The sequence below is a fragment of the Stylophora pistillata genome, chromosome 3 (assembly GCF_964205215.1).
Source record: "Stylophora pistillata chromosome 3, jaStyPist1.2, whole genome shotgun sequence".
Lineage (NCBI taxonomy): Eukaryota > Metazoa > Cnidaria > Anthozoa > Scleractinia > Pocilloporidae > Stylophora > Stylophora pistillata.
Window position 1 is genome coordinate 5,068,770 of NC_142521.1, and position 21,231 is coordinate 5,090,000.

Below are 21,231 nucleotides of genomic sequence, written 5' to 3' on the forward strand. Positions count from 1 at the left end.
CTTTGTCCGCAATTTTCTCACTACCAATGACCAGATGGGAATTTGGTAGCTTGGAGGACAGGCTTCCTAAGGTGTCCTCATTCCGTGGTGAAATAGAGGTTCTGTTCGGTCACTTTGTGGTCACTGATCCATTCACCCTTCTGCAACGTCCAAGTGAAAGTTTGCTGAACGATGCCATGTCACTTATGGAGAAAGAGAGAGGAAAGCAGAAGAGGTCCCCAACAGGAGTAAAAATGTTTGGTTTTGGAATCTTTGACCTCAACGGTGTTGGAGTTCTGAGAAAGTTTTGTTCAGTTGCAACAACGAAGCGTAAACTTAACTCAGAACAGCGGTGGATGTCCAAAACTGAGGGCTGCACAGACCGAGAAAAGGAAGCAATTATGAAGGCATTGTGGCATACTGAATCACATCAGGCAATATTAAAATTTCAGAGGAAGTCAGTGGACTCGCTGAACTTTGCTGAACTTGTAGAAGAGAGATATCTTGATAACTTTGTTATTGACATATGCATTGGAAAGTGTCTAGAAGAAGCAAGGAGTAATGGAAATAACACAACTGTGTACTTACCTTCAGAATTTTTCACTTGGATGACGTCAGACGTAAAAAGCTTCAAATCAAGAAAGTTAATGCGACTAGTACAACAAACCAACCCAACAGAAATGTCCCAAATATTGGCTCCAGTCCATTTTCCGACACGCAATCACTGGGGTATGATTTACGTCGATTTATTGAGCAAGAGCATTTTTTTCGATGATGGGATGAAATTGCAAATACCCTCAAATACACTTTCTCTGGTGAAGGCAGGCCTCCATCTTTTGCAGGAACTTTGCCCCTCGAATGAAGCACTCAAAACGAATTTCTGGACTTCAACACAGAACGTCACTCGATTTGGAATGCCATCACAAGTGTCCTTGAATTCGTCAGTTGGAATTGGCAGTTGCGGAGTAGGGGTGATTCTGGCAGCAATGGATTTTATATCTTTAGGGCCAAGCGCTGTTCATAACTTGTCATGGAAATTCTCTGACATGCAGCAGCATAGATTACAACTAATGATTCAAATATTGTCTTGGAGTAAGGCACTATGACTCACGTCAACTCGTAAGCAACTGGGATGCTTGTGTAACTAGAATACCCGTATTTAAAAGTGAATGTTTAGAGGAGTACTTTGACAAGAAGTTTTTAAGTTGAACGAGAGCTCTGAAATCTAGAAAGAATATGACAAAAGCAAAATTATAGAACGCGTAACGTGAATGTAATATTTTCAAGAGTAAACAGATGTAGTTATACTAATTCTGCAAATTTGCTAAAAGATGAAAACCACTTCAAGATATGTCTTAAAATTCTGCCCACTTTTAATTATAATAAAATAAATGTAAACGTGACCCGTTAGCGTCGAGCGACACGTGCCACGTTCTTGAAATTGTTACGTCTCACTCACGCGCTCTCAGCACGACCCTCGTAAATACACTATGGAATAAACAAGCTATTGATCGAAAACTTGATTAACTCTCGACAAAATGAAATATTCTAACAGCTTAAAGTAATGTTACACCATATAATTTTTGACGAACATTTTAACTCATTATTTTTGTTGTAGCGTTTTGAGAAAACTTGAAGACATAAGACACTTGCAAGCAATGTCCTTGTTAAGAATTGTCCGCGCTAAGTGACACGGCTAAGTCGTTCCTTGTAAAATCAACTTTACGCCGAAGTTGTGGTTCAGCATGTGAAGATAACGACGAAATTTTCAGAGGGGATTCTCTGTTTAGTGGTTCACGAGTGAAATACTTTTCCAACGTAATACCGCAATGACATTTTGCCGTAGCCACTTGTCTCGTACATGTCCGGCCACCAGATCACTTCAAACTCTCTTGACGGACTACTAACGTTTAACTGGCTTCTACACGATACACGCCTTCTGGTCGTTCTGGCACGTTTAACAGCTGCATGAATGGCGTCCTCGGCCGTTTTGATGTCTTCTAACTCATTTTCATCATCTTCGCTTATGGTTCTGTTACCGCACCAGACCTGTGCTATCTGTATTTCCGGTAACGCAGATCGAATAACTTTCATTTCAAAAATCTTGAAAGAAATCCGTCTCGTACTTGTATGGAATATTGGAGCTCTCCAGTGACTGGTGTCTTTGACAGAGTATACTGTTGGCTTTCCCAGATCGGCCAGAAACTGTCTGAAGAACTCAGCTGGAACGAAATTCATTTCCTGTTTATGCCATTTTGCCGCGTAGTTACTAAAAGTTGGAATCACCTGAAACCACCTGAAACCATGTGCGACCCCCATGGAAACCATCTGCGACCCCCATGGAAACCATCTGAAATTACGTGAAACCACCACAGAAGCCATCTAAACCCACGTGAATTAAACATTATCGCAAATCGGTATCTTAATTTTCAGCATGACGCAAAGCTTAGGCATTGCTAATTTACTCTACTTGACGTCTATTTTTATCTGTTATCTCACTGTCACTGACAATGAAATTAGTCTCAGTTTCATGACGCATTCCAAGATCTCGTTTGATAACAAAGGGAAGAGAGATAAATCTTGTAATTACACACTGGGTACACGTTTTTTGAGCTGTGCGGTCTTCTGTCTGCGTTTTTGAGGTCAGTGTTAACGAGACACCTGAGTTGCTTTGTACGATTGTACCAAAAATGATTTCATATAGTAGTAGTACTTTTACATATAGTAGAAGTACTTTAACGTGAAAACAGATATTCCAAGATCTCGTCTGATAACATCAATGACAAAAGAAAGATAGATAAATCTGGTAATTACACACTGTATACACAAAGGAAAACTGATTGCGGATACGTCGACTGACTCAAAAGGCACACACATAACCTATGCAAGACTGGTACGGCTCGACAGTGGAGGGTCGTAACTGCGATATCGTCAATAAGAATTCAACTCCAATGTTTACATAGCAGTTTCGCTTACGCATTCCGTGATCTCGTTTGATAACAAAGGGAAGAGAGATAAATCTGCTAATTACACACTGTGTAGACCTTTTTCGAGGCGTGGCTATTCGAGGTTTGAGGTCTGCGTTCTGCGTTCATGTCTGCGTGCTCTCATGTAATTTTCAGGTAATTTCAGTCAGGTGGTTTCATTGGTGGTTTCTGGTGGTTTCAGGTGGTTTCAGGTGATTCCAACTTTTAGTAACTACGCATTTTGCTGTATGTTAAAGAACAAAGTAACGTCAATGGCAACCTCAAGCTCCTCAAAATACAGCAAGACTACGTGCGACGCTCACACATAGATGTGAAACAGATCATATATAGACTTTTGATATTCAAAATTACCTCGAGCTCTTGGGTGGTGAGCATTTTTTATTCCTTTCAGCACACTTTCTCTCCATGTCTTATAAGCGCGATACGTTCCGGTCCTCTTGCTTATTCTTTGTGGTTTTGGAAGTGGCGCTTCGATTCCTTCAGTCACAAAGCTTATTCTCTTCGGTAAAGTTTTAATTGAATGCGCCTTAACCAAGTGCTTTTTCAGAGCGAAGCTTGTGTTAAAAGGTTTTTCGCATTTATGGCACGAAACCTGGTAGCTTTTCGAAGTCATATTGTAACGAAGCTATAGATGCAAGCTCCATCAACACCTTTTTAAGTTGCTTTCTGATTGGCTATGAAAACTTGCTTTCCAAAGTTAAACCACGTGTATTAACTAGCTAAATATGTTATAGATTGATCAAGCATATCATTATGCGAATAACTCCTTCAAACAGCTTTTAAGCATTTCAAAACGGGGCTTAATTTAGTTGAATTGTGGATGCGGCTTATCAGCAAAAGTCAAAGGATATATAGAAACATATTGTGCAGCGCCCAGATGTTTTGTAAGAGAGCGGTATCAAAAAGGGCACCATTTGTAAGTACTTGCTTCCTTTTCAATTTCACACTATGCACTAGTTACCCGGCTTTCTTAGGAGATCCATGAACTTAAAGTTTCTTTCTTGTGAGAGTTCTTTCAATGATCTTATTGAGAAGGCTGTACTTTAAGGTGACACACCCAAAAGTGCGGTATAACCCAGCGTTTTTGAATTTTTATTCTCTCGATGATCTTATTCAGTAGACTGTACTTTAAGGTGGCACACCCAAAAGTGCGGTATAACCCAGCATTTTTGTATTTTTACACTCTTTCGATAATCTTAGTCAGTAGGCTGTACTTTAAGGTGGCACACCCAGAAGTGCAGTATAACCCAGCATTTTTGTATTTTTACACTCTTTCGATGATCTTAATCAGTAGGCTGTACTTTTAAGGTGGCACACCCAAAAGTGCGGTATAACCCAGCGTTTTTGTATTTTTACACTCTTTCGATGATGTTTTTGTATTTTTACACTCTTTCGATGATGTTATTCGGTAGGCTGTACTTTAAGGTGGCATACCCAAAAGTGCAGTACAATCCAGCATTTTTGTTTAATGCCACTTGAGTTGAGATTCCATAAAGAAAGAAAGAAAAAAACAAATGAAATATTCTTTGTGTTTCTTTTTAATGAATTGTTGGGGTAGATTTACAAGAACGCATGGCATGTGAAAAAGTTTGGATATATCAACAAAGTTGAAATGGTAAATTGGCCACCGTAACGATTACAAAAGCTGACATTTCGAGCGTTAGCCCTTCGTCGGAGCGAATAGAGGAATTGTGGGTTGTGTGTGCTTTTAAAGGCAGAAAATGGAGCTACGTTATTGGTGGGAACATGGCAACGAGATGGGGAAAAAGAACTAGCGAAATACCTATGCTATAATTGTAGAGATTTGTTGCAAAAATTCTTCAACGGTAGGCCTATCACCGGGGTTTTCGTCAGTGGCTTTTTCACAAGCACCCGCACCTTTTCATAAAAACCTATTAAACACGACACAGCCTTCAGCATTCTTCCTAATGAGTAAATGTCACTAGCAATGCTGTAACGTTTTTCTTTTTGGACTTCTGGTGCTAAATAGGTCTTTTTTGAACAGTAGGACGAACTTCGTTTTTGAGGATGGCAACCCCAACTTGGTGCTTTTACCGAAATCAATAATTGGACGAATTGGAAGAAATTCCACCGTGCCTGGAATAACTATGAAATTGCTGCACGTTTAAAAGATCCTGAAAACCCTACCGCAAACAAATATCTGAGGACTGCCACACTACTAACGTGTATTGGCTCAGATGCTCTAGATGTGTACGAAGGCTTAGAATTTGCAGATGAAGCTGATAAGGAGGACATTGATGTTGTTCTCCAAAAGCTACAGTATTATTGCATAGGAGAGACAAACGAAATATACGAGAGATATCGATTTAACAAAAGGGACCAGGAGCCTAACGAATCTCTGGATGCTTACGTCACGGCACTGTGCACGTTGGCTAAGACATGTAACTTCGGAGTTTTAGAAAACAGTCTAATAAGAGACAGAATTGTCATTGGAGTAAGAGATTATCAAGCACGCAAGAAGCTTCTACAAGTCTCCAAACTCACACTGAAAGAATGCATTGACATCTGTAGATCATATGAGACCGCAAGCCAACAACTGAAAGAGATTCATCAGGAGGAAGTCAGCGCTATTAGTCAGGCCAACGAGAAGACACCTCCGCCCCCCATAAGAGAGAGAGAAATCCGCTGCAAGTTCTGCGCCAAAACACATGTTTGGAACAAGCTTAAATGTCCTGCATGGGGTAAGACATGCTCTAAATGTGGAATTCAAAACCACTTTGCGGTGGCCTGCAAAACCAAACTGTCTCCATCCGCTTTGGCCACGTCCTCTAAACGCCCCACACCAAGACATGTCCGCAGGCCAGTGCATGCAGTGGAAGATTCTGACTTGGATGAATATGTTACTTGTGTCGACGTCAAGAAACAAGTCTGTGCTGTGGAAAAGCCTTATCATAAAGACAAACTGCTTGCGGTAATGCTGTTAAATGGTCACCAAGTCCCATTCCAACTGGACACTGGTGCCACAGTGAACATCTTACCCGAAGAATCCTTCAAAGAAGTATATGGTGAAGACAGCCTACCCCTGCTGGACAATACAGAAGTAACTCTTGTTATGTACAACAAAACGGAGGAAAAGCCAATTGGCATGAAACGTGTTCAAGCTGTGAACCCCAGAAATGGAAAAAAATATAGCGTGGATTCGTAGTCGTAAAGGGGAAAGGGAAGCCGCTGCTTGGTTTACGAGCCAGTGAACAAATGCAACTCATATCTGTGGTCCGACAAAACATTATGGCTCTTCAAGCGGAAGAACCATCGCAGAGCAAAACACCACTTACGACGGAATCTATTCTCGAAGAATATGCCGATGTATTCAGAGGAGAAGGAAAGTTAGAAGGTGACCTCCACCTGGAAATTGACCCGAACGTACCACCAGTCCAACTCCCAACAAGAAAGGTGCCGATCGCCATTAAAGAAAAGCTAAAAGAGGAGATGAATCGCTTGGAAGACCTTAATATCATCACGCCAGTAAATGTCCCTACCCCTTGGATATCAGCAACTGTCGTCACCATGAAGAAGAATGGCAATGTTCGACTGTGTGTTGATCCCAAACCACTTAACCGAGCCCTCAAACGGAATCACTACTCTCTGCCGACAATCGAGGATGTCCTTCCTGAGCTCTCAAACGCAAGATGCTTTACTGTGTTAGACGCTAAAAATGGGTTTTGGCACGTGTCCTTAGACGAGGAAAGTAGTTACGCAACCACATTTGGCACTCCATGGAGAAGATACAGATGGCTTCGAATGCCATTTGGGATCTCACCGGCCACTGAAGAATTCCAGCGAAGACTGGATCAGGCATTAGCAGGGCTAAATGGATGCAAGGCGATCGCTGATGACATCCTCGTATTTGGATGTGGAGCTAACGATGATGAAGCAGAAAAAGACCACGACGACAAGCTTACTGCTCTCCTCCAACGATGCCGAGAAAAAGGTGTGAAGCTAAACAGGGGAAAACTGCAGCTTAGGCTTAAGGAAGTGGCCTACATGGGCCACATGCTCTCTGCAGATGGGCTACAACCTGACCCTGAAAAAGTCAAGGCAATCAAAGAGATGCCAGCACCGACTGACAAACAGAGCATCCAACGTCTCTTAGGGATGACTAACTACCTGCAAAAGTTTGCTCCAAGACTTTCAGAGGTCACGACTCCTCTACGCGAGCCCACCAAAAACGAGAACGAGTTCCAATGGGATGAACAGGTTCATGGTGCAGCCCTGGATGAGACAAAGAAGATCCTTTCTACGACTCCAGTCCTAAAATACTTTGACCCAAGTGCCACACCCACACTACAATGTGATGCCTCTATGCATGGCCTAGGAGCATGTCTCATGCAAGACGGACATCCGGTCGCATATGCATCCAGGTCCCTGACCCCCACAGAAGTCCAGTATGCGCAAATCGAAAAAGAGTTACTGGCCATAGTATTCGGAATGGAGAAGTTTGAAGCCTACCTGTATGGAAGGAAAGTGCTGGTCGAATCTGATCACAAGCCCTTGGAGGCAATCTTCAAGGAAAGCCTCCTGAACGCACCCAAAAGGCTACAACGAATGCTCCTTAGACTCCAACGCTACGAGTTTGAAGTATCCTACAAAAAGGGAACCTCCCTTCTTATGGCTGATTCCCTGAGTCGCGCGTATCTGACGCCTAACGAAGCTACTGAGGATCAGGAAGATGTCATGACAGTCTCAGATACTAGATCTCCAACAGAGATAGAAGCAGAGCAAGTGAACATGCTACAGTATCTTCCGGTCAAAGACGAAACTCTTCGCCAAATCCAAAACCTTACACAAGAAGAAGCTATCCTCAAGACCCTTGCTTGCGTCATCAAACAAGGCTGGCCAGAAAGTAAGCTCTATCTCCCACTGGAAGTTCAAGACTACTTTCCGTTCAAAGAAGAACTTGCTCTCCAAAATGGAGTCATTTTCAAAGGAGACCGTGTTGTCATACCGTTTCAGATGAGAGCTGAACTCAAAAGAAAGCTACACTCCAGTCATCTGGGAATACAAGCATGCCTAAGACGGGCACGGGAAGCGTTCTACTGGCCTGGTATGAACAAAGAGATTGAAGAACATGTCTCCAACTGCCAAGTCTGCAATTCATACCACCAAGGGCAGCAGAGGGAGCCCATGATCTCACACCCAGTACCATCAAGACCGTGGCAGGTCCTTGCCGTTGATCTCTTTGAGCTCCAGGGCCAGGATTACCTTGTCACCACTGATTATTACTCAAATTTCTTTGAAGTGGACAAACTTGCGAGGAAGACATCAAAAGAAGTAATTGAAAAGCTCAAGCCTCATATGGCAAGACATGGAATTCCGGACAAGATAGTAAGCGACAATGGCCCCCAATTCAGCTCACAGGAATTTCAGACGTTCAAAGATTTATACGAGTTTGATCATGTAACAAGCTCCCCCACCTACCCGCAGTCAAATGGCAAGGCGGAAAACGAGGTGAAGACTGTGCAGCGAATCATGCTCAAAGCCTCAGAGGCTGGCAGTGATCCCTACTTGGGATTCCTTGACTTTCGCAACACCCCCACAGAAGGGCTAGGAGCGTCTCCAGCTCAGCGCCTCTTTGGCCGCCGTACCAAAACCCTCCTACCTACCTCTGGGCGACTACTAGCACAACCTGAATTTGACACCACTTCCCAGCTTCTTCAGGCCCAGAAGAATAAACAAGCCTTCTATTACAACAATGGCACCAAAGAACTCCAGCCACTTCAGCCAGGGAGCACCGTACGTATCCATCCACCCAAATATAAACAACAATGGACCCAAGCAACGGTTGCCAAACAAGTTGGTATACGCTCATACCAAGTTACTACTGACGACGGACGGGTGTATCGTAGGAACCGCCGACACCTGCGTCTCACAGCCGAACTCCCTAAACAATCACCTCTTGACATAGAGATACCTAACTCAGGTCATGGTCCCCTGCCCCTGACCAAAGTGGAACAGGTACCACCAGTCGTTTAATCAAACCCCCAAGAGATGGTCAAGCCACAAGCAACACCGAATCCTCCAGCTGATGACGTAACGAGTCCAGAAAGACGTAGCGCTCGGGGAAGAGTCCTACGTAGACCAGCATACCTCCGTGACTATACATGCTGACACTTACCTATGTTGTTTATATTCTCCGAACAATGACTCTAACAAAGGATTTAGTTTTCTTTCCTTGTTTATTCTTTCCTCTTTGAATAACGGGGGAAGATGTAACGATGTTAATTTATGTATGTCGATTTAATTTATACAGTTTACCTTACATCTGAGTTCCCGGATGTATTCGTTCGCCTCGCTTGATGTGCACTCGGCTTACAAGATTAAATGTTGTGTTATAACCAACTCTCTGGTGTTTCACTGTCTGTCTTAGCGAACACGTTACAGTAACGAACAACTAAAGGTGTATGTAATTAAAATAAAAATCATACACCAACGTCTTGCTCAAATCGAGGGATACACATCCCAGCATATGCCGGTCTGTTGAAAGCGAGCGTTTCTTTGATCTTATGAGGAGCCACAAGATTCTCACCAAAGATTTTACTTCCAATGTTTGTCGGTTTCGGGCAATACTTTGCGAGCATATTTTTGTTTGTGATTAGTTTCACGTCCACGCGCTTTCGCAAATTTTCCATTGTTTTTCCAAAAGTACACCGTTATTCATAAGTTTGAAGAAATCTTTTTCAAAAGCATTCTTTGTTTCAATTCTCTTCTTTGTGCTAAAATCAATAAACCGCTTCGTGAAATAACATTCCAGCGTGCAGTAAATACATTACAGTCTGAGGTGTAGCGAAGATTGTGTAGAATCCTATCCTTTATTCTTATGAATTATAAAGGAATACTTCTTTAGAACACTAATCGACTTCCATATAAAAGCAAACAACCGGAAATTCGCATACGTTTTTAATAGCACAAGTTCAGTGACATGATATCCATGACAACAAGACAATCGTTCGAACCTCGTTTTAAATTCCAAAAATTGTGTTTCTGTCGCGCGCTCGAATAGTTCCTTCTCTGAATAAACGACGTGGAGATAAAACCTACCTTCTTCGTCCATTCAGCCTTTTTTGTGCACAGAAACTTGCATTCTCGGTGGCGTGTTGATATTCAGCTGTTGAACACCTTTGAAGATGACTTTCGGTGAGAGTTTTTCGCCATTTGCTTTCATCACCAGAGCAACCGTGAAACTTTCTCGGTGGCGTGTTGATAATGAGAGCAACCGTGAAACTTTCTCAGTGGCGTGTTGATATTCAGCTGTCGATCACCTTTGATGCCGACTTTCGGTGAGAGTTTTTCGCCGTTTGCTTTCATCGCCAGAGCAACCATGAAACTTTTTCAGATCCATCACACCTTTTGTTAGCTCTCAACCTTTTGGTGCGCCTTATAACCGAGTATTTTCACGTAATTTTCAGTTTGGGAACTTAGCTTGACTAAGTTGCCAAGTTTGGGGTGCGTCTTTTAACCGAGTGCGCCTTATAACCAAGAAACTATGGTATATTGGTTTGGTGTTTAACGCATGCGCGTGTATCAACCCGAGAATAGCAAATTCTAACTTGAAAAGGAACATTTACAGTCATTAATCACAGTTTTCGAGTATGAATTTAAAAATGCGGTTTGAAATTCATCCTCGCCAACTCTTCATTTTCCAAAAAGTAATTTTTAAAGTCCCAACAAACTTAAGACCTTTCATTTCTAATAATTGACCTCTCAACATGGGATGAAAAGTTGTAAAATATTACATGATTATATATATGTCAAATTAACGTGTACCTTTCTTGTCCATGTAGACTTGACTCAGAGATGGAAAACCTTAGCAATGAGATCGGAGAGCTGAGTAAGAAACCTTTGCCCTGCAGCGAGGTCGAGCTCAGAAAAGTGGCCTCTCAGTATAAAACCCCGTTTTATCTCTACGACAAAGAGAAAATACTGACTGCAACCAAGGTCTTCAACGACAGCTTTGCTTGGGTGCGATTGATGACCGGATCGAGTTTTAAGAATCACTTTGCTGTAAAAGCGACGCCGACCCCAATAATTTTGAAGATGCTGCACGAGGAATGTAGGATGGGAATGGATTGCAGCTCACTGACAGAACTTATTCTCTGTGAAAAACTGGGAATTGAAGGCGAAGACATCATGTTTACATCCAATAACACCGCATTTGATGCCTACCGAAAGGCGGTTGACCTGGGAGCCATTGTCAACTTGGACGACTTTTCCCAAATCGACAACCTAAAGAAGGCGTTAGAAGGAAAGATGCCCAAAGTGGTTGCATTCAGGTACAATCCAGGTCCTCATCACAAGATTTTATTCAACACGCGTGTCGGCGATCCTGCTGAGGCGAAGTTTGGCCTGACGAAAGCCCAGTTGTTCTCCGCCTTCAAGAAATGCAAGGCATACGGTGTGGAACGCTTCGGTCTACACACCATGATCGTGTCACATTCTCTGAATGCCATGGATCTGGCCGAGATTGCTCGGATGATGTTTTCACTGGCAGTGGAAATCAAGAAGGAGACAGGAATCGCAGTTGAGTTTGTCAACTTGGGTGGTGGCATCGGTGTGAATAATCATCCCGAAGAGAAACCTGTCGACCTGAAAGATCTCGGGCTCCGTGTGAAACATTTGTACGAACAAATTGTGTTGCCGCAAAGTGATCTTCACCCGCTACAGATCAAGTACGAATGTGGAGGATTGTTAACTGGTGACTGTGGCTGGTTAGTTTCACGTGTAATAAACATGAAGGACACGTACAAACGTTTCCTAGGCGTGGATGCTTCCATTGTAGACATCCTGTTGCCACCTCTGCTTGGCGCGTACAACTATCATTCACAGCGTAGGAGCGTACGGCCGTGCACTGAGTTTCAATTTTAACGGGATATTAAGACACGCAGAAATTTTGCGTGTGGCTGATGATTGCTATGAGGTGATTCGTAAAGCTGAGACATACGATGATTATTTCACGACGCTGACATTTCCTGAGGACTGATGAAGTAGCGGCGTTCATCATTGACACTTAATAGATCAGATTTACATAGATTTTTTTGGAGATTCTTAAGTTTCATTATTGTAGTTCTGTGGAAAGTGTGGTTATTACTCTAGCCAGAGAGTGGGATCTAATAAAGTATGTTTCTAAGGGCCACACAGGTTGCCTCTGAATGACTGTCCAAAAACATTTCTATAGAAGCTGAAAAAGGAAATAGAAGATTTATCACTTTTCTCCCGCTCAGTGGATTTGGAATCAAGTTTCCTTCAAAAGCGCTTATTAATTCTTTTTGCAAGCGCAGTTGGGTGTGTCAATATTTTACGAGTAGTTAACCGACAGTGATGTAGCAATAGAAAGGCTCGCTCTGGTTTCTATACATTTGACTTGTGATCATGTCTTCGTTTCAAATGTGAAGTATATGCACAGTCGGTGTTGAGGTGTGGCACAAAATTACCTCGCTATAGATTCTTTGAAGATACGGAGCAACCTTCAATAATAAAAATGTATGATGTAGCCTTATAAGATGGCCCTGCATCAGCAGTACAGAATTTTGTTAAACTTTGCAAAAGGCTTTATGTCAAAAACTCGATATGGAATCTCGATTGCGATCCAACAAAGAAAAAGGGGTTCACCGGACTGTTTGTTGAGTTTTCAGAGGAAGGAGCGGTGCTATGGTAACCGTAAATAAAATGTAAATTCAGAACTTTTTTTTAGAAGTGATCGAGTATTTTTCTGTTAACTTTTCTGAGGAAAGAAACCGAAAAATTTAGGCACCGACAAAGAATTAGTGTCAAATTTTAGCAGAATCATTTCGAGCTAACTTCAGACAATTTTTAAGGTTGAACGTTTGTTTGATGTCGCTACTTTACAGGAGGCAAAGAAAGCCTGACTGTAAGACAGACATAACAGGGACATACCTGAAACCTCACTCCACAAATTGCTCTCTCGATCGATCTCCTCTTGCTGTGTAAAAGATACTAGTCACTGGAAATTCAGATAACTCCGAGTTGTTGACGACCTGCTCATGCGTTCTCTACTCCTGGATTATATAGCGGTTGTCCAGGCGTGAACAAACGAAAGCTATCTTCCCATCGCCCAATTTGCTGCGAAATATTTTTTGGATATTCAACGAGGTGTTGACCCAAGTGATGAGATTTTTTGCATTTATATCATGAAGGAAGACTTTTTTTTTTAGTTTTAGGTTCAGTACTATAATGCACTTGAATCTAGCTCCCTACAGCGGCCACTTTTCCCTTTCCTGGTAAAAGGTCCATAAATTCACTTTTGGTGTAATCTATCTGCTGAGGCCATCCCTCAATAAAAATAAAATTTATTAATTAATCACGGCCAAACTGCCAAAACAACCTCAGTACAATGAAAAGTTTCTCTCATACTGATGAACGAGTTAGTAAAATTTATACATAGATACCTTGATCCTCACAATCCTTGACAAATAGTGCGTGCGATGACAGTGTAATAAATAAGTAAATAAATAAAACCCGTGTATGAGATACTAACTCGACAAATAAACAGAAAAGGAAGAAACAGTTTGTGAGGTATTAGTGTAACAGTCTCACAGGTATGGATAGAAACAGCAGTCCACGAGACATTAACATAATAAACACAGAGAAAAAGAGAAAACCGTGTACGAGATGCTAACGTAACAAACAAAGAGAAAAGGAAGGGAAACAGTGCGCGAGATGCTTACGTAACAGTCAAACAGGTATGGACAGAAACAGTACACGAGATGCAAACATAAACAAAGAGAAAAAGGAAAAACAGAGCACGAGATACTAACGTAACAAACAAAGAGAAAAGGAAGGAAACAGTGCACGAGATGCTAACGTAACAATCAAACAGACGTGATAGAAAAAGTGCACATGATACCAACGTACAAGCAAGCAGCAACGGAAAGAACCAGTGTACGAGATACTAGAGTAACAAAATGGAGTAATGCAAATAGGACTCGGTCTCTTATAATATGCATGCAAAAATTTCAGCTTGCTCATTGGTTAAGGACGTGTCAATTTATCCCAAACAGTGCAGATAGTTGAAATCAAATTGACTGGCAGGAAAGTCGCGAAAGCAAAAGGAAAGCAAACTGGCGTAGAAGTAACGAAGGAACCGGAGGCCCTGAACAAACTTCTCTCGGAGTTTAAGGACTTGATTGCCTTCGTTTACCAGTTACCGCTCTTGAGTAAAGCCTAACTGAGAACGAATACAAGTAGTCAGTTATTCCTGACGGAAAGTTTAAAAGCTCGAGGCGAACTCATGCGGGAAACCCCGTCGACTCCAGCAACAATACGAAGGCAAGCGGTCGCACCAAGTGCTGTTAGGGGAAAACAGAGTCAATTTTTCCAACTTTATTTTTGAAAAACAATCACACAAGTCTTTCTCGTGTAATTTTGGAATAAATCAACACTCGTACGTTTTTCAAAGACAAAAAGTTGTACTCGCCTTTTGGGCTTGTGCAATTTGCCTTTGAAGAATTTACTTGTGTTGAGTTATCCCAAATTGCGCTCGAAATCATGCGATAACGTATAATAATCATACGAGTGAGTAACAAAATCAGACGACCACTTAGTGGCGAACGACCACTCCCGAAAGAATTGGACGCCACAAAGTCCTGTTGCCAATAGATCACAACTATGACAGCATTTGAGAAACAAACTAGCCATCAGTTATACGTTTTCATAAAATCATAAAAATGGTTAACTCGGCGAAATACACAACAACAGCGCGCATACACGACGCGTACTGTCCAATAGGCCTTTTGCAGTCAGAGATCACGTGCTTAGATACCGTATAGCAACGCCATACTGGAGAGCAAGCACTTCAGTGATCTCAGACAATATAGAGGTCACAGAGGTCTGCATTCAAACAAAGAATACATTTGATAACAGGTCAAAAGGTATCCCAATTCGAGAAATCCAGTAAGAAGTAATTAATAGCTTCCCTGGAGTGTATCAGCAGCAAAATCACACCAGAATTCGTTTTTCGCTGATACACTCCAAGGAAGCTGTTGATTAAAACTTACAAGATTTCTCGAATTGGGATACCTTTAACTTGTTATCCGCTGTATTCTTTATTTGAATGCAGACCTCTGTGATCTCTATTTTGTCTGAGATCACTGGAGTGCTTGCTCTCCAGTATGGTGTTGCAAAAGGCCTATTCCTCGGGTGTGACTCGTCAACTGCTCATTACAAGCGTGACGCGTGCACTGTCTCGCGATAAACCAATCATGTTCGAGAATTTTCGTATAGTTTTGATGAAGCGGAGAAAAGGAAACACAGTATAAAAATCCCAAACACCACAAAAAAACACCATAAAAATCAAATAAGAAAGTGACTGAACAGAGCGCGTTATTCTGCCGTGACAATCAAAGTGAAAAAAAATTTGTGGTCTTAAAGCAAAAATTTTGCGTTTAATATCAACTAATAGGGCTGAAAAACAAACGGAAAACGATAGAAAAACTGCGCGGCAAAAATTCGTTATCCTCTAGCTTGGGCTTAAGAGGTAAAGCTTATGCGTTGTTAAATAAAGGTAATGGCGAATAATATTTACCTTTTCCCTGAAAAAAAACAAAACTGAAAGAAAAAAATTTTTTTTTAACTTTTTTGATTATTTGACATTTTGTTCAGCAACTGCAATGACTTTAGAGATTTCGAGAATTCTCTTCCCTTAATCAAGTGGCTAGTTTCTATTGCTTTGGAATCAGTACTCCTGAGGTTTTGGAACTTCTGCAACATAGATGCGGGACGCTGAATTCCAGCCACTGTAAGCGTCTGCGTCTCCATAACCTTTACAATCACCGACACAGAATCCCACCCGCACTTTGCCTTTATGAACGTTTGTACAGTGTCCCTCGATATGGCGGATACGATGGGGATCTGCGTGCTTTGACACTCCACCCAGGTACACAAAACCATCAATTGGCAAGGGACCCGAGCATTCAGCACCGTTGAAAGTGAAATACCAGCGTTTGCAACATCCTGTGCAGCCATGCACGCGAAGGGCTCCATTCCATGAAACTCGGATAGCTGTATCATCGCGAAGCTTGGTGAACAAGCATTCCTGTAATAATTATTTTACGTCAACAGTTTTAATTGAAAAGTAAATGATATGGAAAAAATCCATGAAAAACAGAAACATTTAGATCACTGCCGCGAAGATGAGAAATAGAAAGTTATCATATAATCCGAAAGCCGTCAATGGTACGGCTTTGTTGCAAAAAGACAGAGACCCGTCATCTTCTGTTGCGCAAAACATGATTGATAGCAGTGAACAAAAATGAGAAAATGCGTCACGTTTTTCGATGAATTGTGAATTTCTTCATCCGACTCGAAAAAATTAAGGAAAAGTTTTTTGGTGGTTTTCCATCGCGTGCCAGACTACGTCAAAACAAACTTTTCGAATTTTTAAGACTTATTCAGTGGTACTATGATAAAATACTTATTGAACCGTTCCATTCAATAAGTACATATGGCTGCAAGTTATATTCCAAGATGTAATTGTAAAAGAGGAGAATTAAAAATGAGAAAGCTGTAACGGCTAACAATTAAGTCTTCACGACACGAATTATGACAAAACATTAATTCTATCTTAAAACAACAACAACAACAACAACAGTAGTAGCAGTAGGAGAAATACTTAGATGAGAAATATAGAGAGGTTGTTTTTGCAATGAAATTTATACAATTATAAAAATTTTACGATGAGTGCATTTGATTCACAAAATTGTTCTTCTTTTGGATTTTGTGTCTGTTTATATGCATGACACTTAGCTGCGCTGTTGGTCAGAACATGGTAAGGAGAAAAACAAGTTTAAACTGGTTGAATGAAAAGCGTTCGTTGATACCGTGGGGATTAAGAGTGCCGATTTGAAAATTAAACTTCCTCGCTATAGCTTTGCAGCTTTCAGAACAAACTAAAAGTAAGGAAAGGCCACAGACTGCCATATGTTACGTAGGATGATTGGGGAGACTTAGGTGTCTAGCGACTGGTTTTGATGCCCCCTTGTCATTCCTTTATAAGTTGCGAAGGTGTTCTCGGAATCGATCACCTAGTCTGTCGGAGACGGACTTTTAATGCGTGACTAATAAGTGAGAACAATACGGTGAGGCCGGATGCGTTATTTTAGCTTGTCTGCATTTTTTTGAGCCTTTGTATATATATATGAGTAAAAATCCTGTGAGTATCCCATATGTTTGGTTTTCATCCTTTTTGTCAATTTGGTGGGAATAATAACCGCTTTGGAGGCGTGCGTTTTCCCACAAGTCTTCAGTGTTTAACTTTCGGGTACAATTAGTACAGGGGGGGGGGGGATTTTGTTCAAAATACCAAACTTTGCAGACTGTTAACTGTTATATGTTATTTGCCCCTCAGTTTGTATTGTATACATTATATAGTTGGTGAAAAGGTAAGCGATTCAATACACTAGAAATAATTCCTCTTATTTACAAGAAAAAAAGAAAGCAAGTTTGCATTAAACTCTGTCTTCCTATTTTTCATAACGCCGTGTTTTTGATCTGACCAATCCAAGGAATGAAAACGGGAGTAAATTTTTTTTACACTATTTAGATACGGCGCGCTATCTATCAGTACCTGCTTTTGCTCTAGCTATTTCAAAGAACGGAAACGACTAGATCTTTGTGAACATTCAATGAAGATTTACCACATGGTAATAACTGACAAACACTTACCTTCTTGCTTTTCTTAAGGTGGCTCGTACCAGTTTCCTCGCGCGGGGAACAGGTCACTCTTGCGTGACGCGCGCGAGAAAAACGTGGGAAAAAAGCGCGAGATCAAAAGATGAAAATTCAAAACAAAGATGGCGGCGCGGGGAATTTTTTCTACTTTTGTGAGAAGTTTACCTAAGAGCTTGCATTTGATGTGTTGAGCGGCCACTGTGAATGCAGGAGATAGAAACTAAGATAACGAAGACGATTTTCGGAGAAGTGAATTGAATTGAATTTGAATTGAATTGAATCTTTATTAAGTCATAAGATAAATAATCACATATCCTATGTTACAACATTAAAAGAAGCTATATGTATAAATTACAGAGAAAATCAAGATAAAAATTATAAGACTAGATTATGTTTAAAAATTAAGCGATTGACAAACGTGTTTTTGAACCTATCAGTGTTTATTTTAGGATGGTGACTTGTCTCTTTCCTCAGATTGTACTTGGTTGATTTCTTTTTTGGCATTATAGCTCTTAAAGGGTGTATTGTATTATTAAAAACATTCTTGAAGGTACGTGTGTCCTGTTGATCTAACAATTCATAAACATTAATGTGGTCGGTTGTATACTTGTGCTTATAACATCGATCTAAAAAACATTGGATTGTTGTTAATTCGGAATTTACAGCGCCAAATACGGACAGCCCGTATAATATATTTGGTAGAACCAGATTTAGAAACAGATGGTCTACTTCGGCCTGATTGTACCCTTCTTTCCTTAAAGATCTTAAAATGAACAGGCCCTTGTTTGCTTTGATTAGTTTTTCCCGAATATGTGTTATAAACCTACTATCTTCCTGAAATGTTACCCCTAAAATAGTGAGCTCTTTTGTCTGTGGTATTCCAGACACAATCGGAAACTCTATTGTACAACCTTTCTTGCGGAAAATGATTTCCTTGCACTTAGATGGATTGCTACACATACCATTACTTCTAGACCACTGGGAAAACTGATTAATCAGTGCGATAGAATTATCATTATCATCTATCACAGGCGAGATAATGGTTGTATCATCTGCATATTTTACCAGCACGCTCTTATTGTCCAAGTGTATCTCTAAATCACTGAGAAAGACATTGAACAAGTGCGGCCCGCTGACACTTCCTTGGGTGGTACCTTTGTTGACCTTTGAAGGTTGCTTCACTTCACATTTAAAAGAAATATTCAACCGATATGAAATCTTGCGACGGCGAAAAAAGGAGAACTCAAGTGAAGGATAATCTACCTTAAGTGGAAGAAGACTTTGAAACTTCAAGGAAAATAATATGATATAGCCAGAAGTCATGTGTAGGATTTTTAAGATGAGCTCGGGAGGCTGTCTTTAACGGCTGTTTAATGATTTTCTTAGCAGTAAACGTCTGTAAACATCAGATCATAGGTGCTCGCGCGAGCACACGCAATTGTCAGCGGTAGCTAAAACAGATCATGAGCAAATGTCGATCTTATAGAATCCAGATTTTTAAATGCGCGAGAGCGCGCGTGGAAATTGCTAAACTCACGAAAGCTATTGCACGAAAACAAGTCCGGTGACCCCTTCTTTTTATTGTTCCAATATGATAATAACGTCGAAAGGAAACATCAGAAAAAAAACTAGAAAATTCTACGGAAGGAAATTTGCGAAATTTGCGAAATTTGTGAAACTCCGCTCCGTAGAATTTTTTAAAAATCTTTGTGCATTTTCCTTTTCAAGTGCCAAAAGCAATCACTGAAAAAAATCAGGGGGTCACCGGGTTAGTTTTCGAATTATTTAAGCCACAAGCTAAAAAATGCGTCTGAATAAGCCTATGAAAGCGTTGCCATGCAAACTGCTAGTGACGAAATGACACTTATTTTTGGATAACCAATGATTATGTAATTCAACCCCGCAAAAGTGCTCAACTGGCCTTGGTCAGTCTTTCTGTTGTATTCTTTCAAAGTTACAAACCATCAAAAAGATGAAAACCGGTACGAGCCACCTTAAATGCTCTTTCTATTTGGTAAAGTTCTTTATGATTTCCAAAGGAAAAGTTGAACCAAATGATTTAATGTCGATAATTATAAACTACATTAAGCACTTCAAAGTGTTTACTACTCTCCCATTTGCTTTTTTTTTTTCAATTTCCCAGGTGTGTATTTTTAGTCAAAATGTTTTAGCCAGATTGAGATCAGCTTGTCAAACACTGCTTAAGGCTTTTGAGATTAAATTGCTCAATATTTGACTTAACAGCATGGATTAGTAATCCAAGATATAAGAGAGTTTTTTTTTTAGCTCTGTTATATCTTCGTCGTAATTAAGGTGCCGTCTAAGATTCCACCCTTAAGATACTCTAACGCATTCCTCAGTGAGTCTAATGGGACAAGATCGAGAGCAAGGGTAATATCTTGTTCTTAATTTAATCCGTGGACTTTAGACTGTGAGTTACGTCACCTCCGAATCTTGCGTTTGACATACGGAAAGAAAAGGGATTCGTATGGAATGTTATTTTAGTTTTAGCATCAGTTACGCCTCCCCAGTTTACATGATTTACAAGATCGACCTTTTGAAGTCATGACTAAAACAAATTTGATATCACCAGTTTCACTGGCGGAAAGTCAATACAAATTAATAACTGATGCTTTTTTCAGGTCAGGGATTCACACGTTGCAAACCAGCTGAGCAAATTCTACCCACAATCGCTTTTACCTTGTCTCTATGCTTGCTGAGTAATGTAGGATATATCTGAACCACAAACAAGTCTGACATAAACTGACATCGCAAGGTGTTTCTTTCCCAAACCACTCAACATTAAGCACTCAAGCATTATCAGTTTGACGTCCAAATGTATGTAAACATTGTGCAAGAGTCACAGGTATCTCAGAGATTCTTAAATGGCCACTGATACGAGTCTTATATAGATGATCATTTTCCCGACTTCCCTTAGCATTTCTCCGAATTTTGTTCAAACCTGTTTTTCAGACTAAAAAAAGGAAAAAGATACATCACGAGATTAGTCAACGCTCAGTTCTTTTCATTCTCTGCTTCGTAAGGACAAATAAACTAATGGATCTACCTTTCAAGGATTATGCAATACCTTGATTACGTAATGATGTTTTCCATAACTAGTTTCATGTGATGAAAGTACACCAGGAAAGAATTTCTTTTGGTGAAAATTTTTATCCTTCAGGAATTGGTATTTAGAATCTACAGAGCTGCCTGGTTATCGTTGATGTGAAAAGAAATCTTTCAAGAATAAATCATAGGAGTAATTTAATGAAGCAACAGAAGCGTTTCATAGGATATTGCGACAAGCACATTGTCACCCAGTGGCTTTCCACCACTGTAGCTTGCCATGTGAATTGGAGTAAATGGTTTTGAAATATCTATACGCTATTTTTGGTCAAAATCTGTTGATTTCCGTCTTTCATTAGTATAGTCCAACCCGTATTTAGCGATCACATACGGAGAATGGCCGGATTACCGCCTAATACAGGTTGACCGCTTTTCATTAATACTGTTTCCACAGAATAGAGGCAATAGAAAGAACGGAAAAAAAATGCCATTTTAT

The 21,231-nt window shown here is 40.6% G+C and overlaps 2 protein-coding genes and 1 pseudogene across 3 annotated transcripts; 2 read left to right on the forward strand and 1 right to left on the reverse strand.

Moving 5' to 3' along the window:
* The first annotated feature begins 3,156 nt into the window (after positions 1-3,156).
* Positions 3,157-12,673, forward strand: LOC148734211 (uncharacterized; annotated as a pseudogene). Its single transcript, XR_015999184.1, has 2 exons — positions 3,157-3,333; positions 10,769-12,673. The product of XR_015999184.1 is annotated as an uncharacterized LOC148734211 (transcript).
* LOC148734212 (uncharacterized) lies at positions 4,365-6,132 on the forward strand. The gene is made up of 2 exons (XM_088752738.1): positions 4,365-4,374; positions 4,994-6,132. The coding sequence occupies exons 1-2, from the start codon at positions 4,365-4,367 to the stop codon at positions 6,130-6,132; spliced, it is 1,149 nt and encodes a 382-aa protein (XP_088608864.1).
* Positions 12,674-17,987: 5,314 nt separating the features above from the next.
* On the reverse strand, positions 17,988-18,827 carry LOC148734213 (uncharacterized). Its single transcript, XM_088754955.1, has one exon. The coding sequence runs from the start codon at positions 18,627-18,629 to the stop codon at positions 18,045-18,047; it is 585 nt and encodes a 194-aa protein (XP_088611081.1). The 5' UTR covers positions 18,630-18,827; the 3' UTR covers positions 17,988-18,044.
* Positions 18,828-21,231: the final 2,404 nt, after the last annotated feature.

What these genes read in the sequence shown, in the direction of transcription:
- LOC148734213 (XM_088754955.1), bottom strand. Translation starts at nt 18,629, where the DNA reads ATGTGTAGCAATCCATCTAAGTGCAAGGAAATCATTTTCCGCAAGAAA.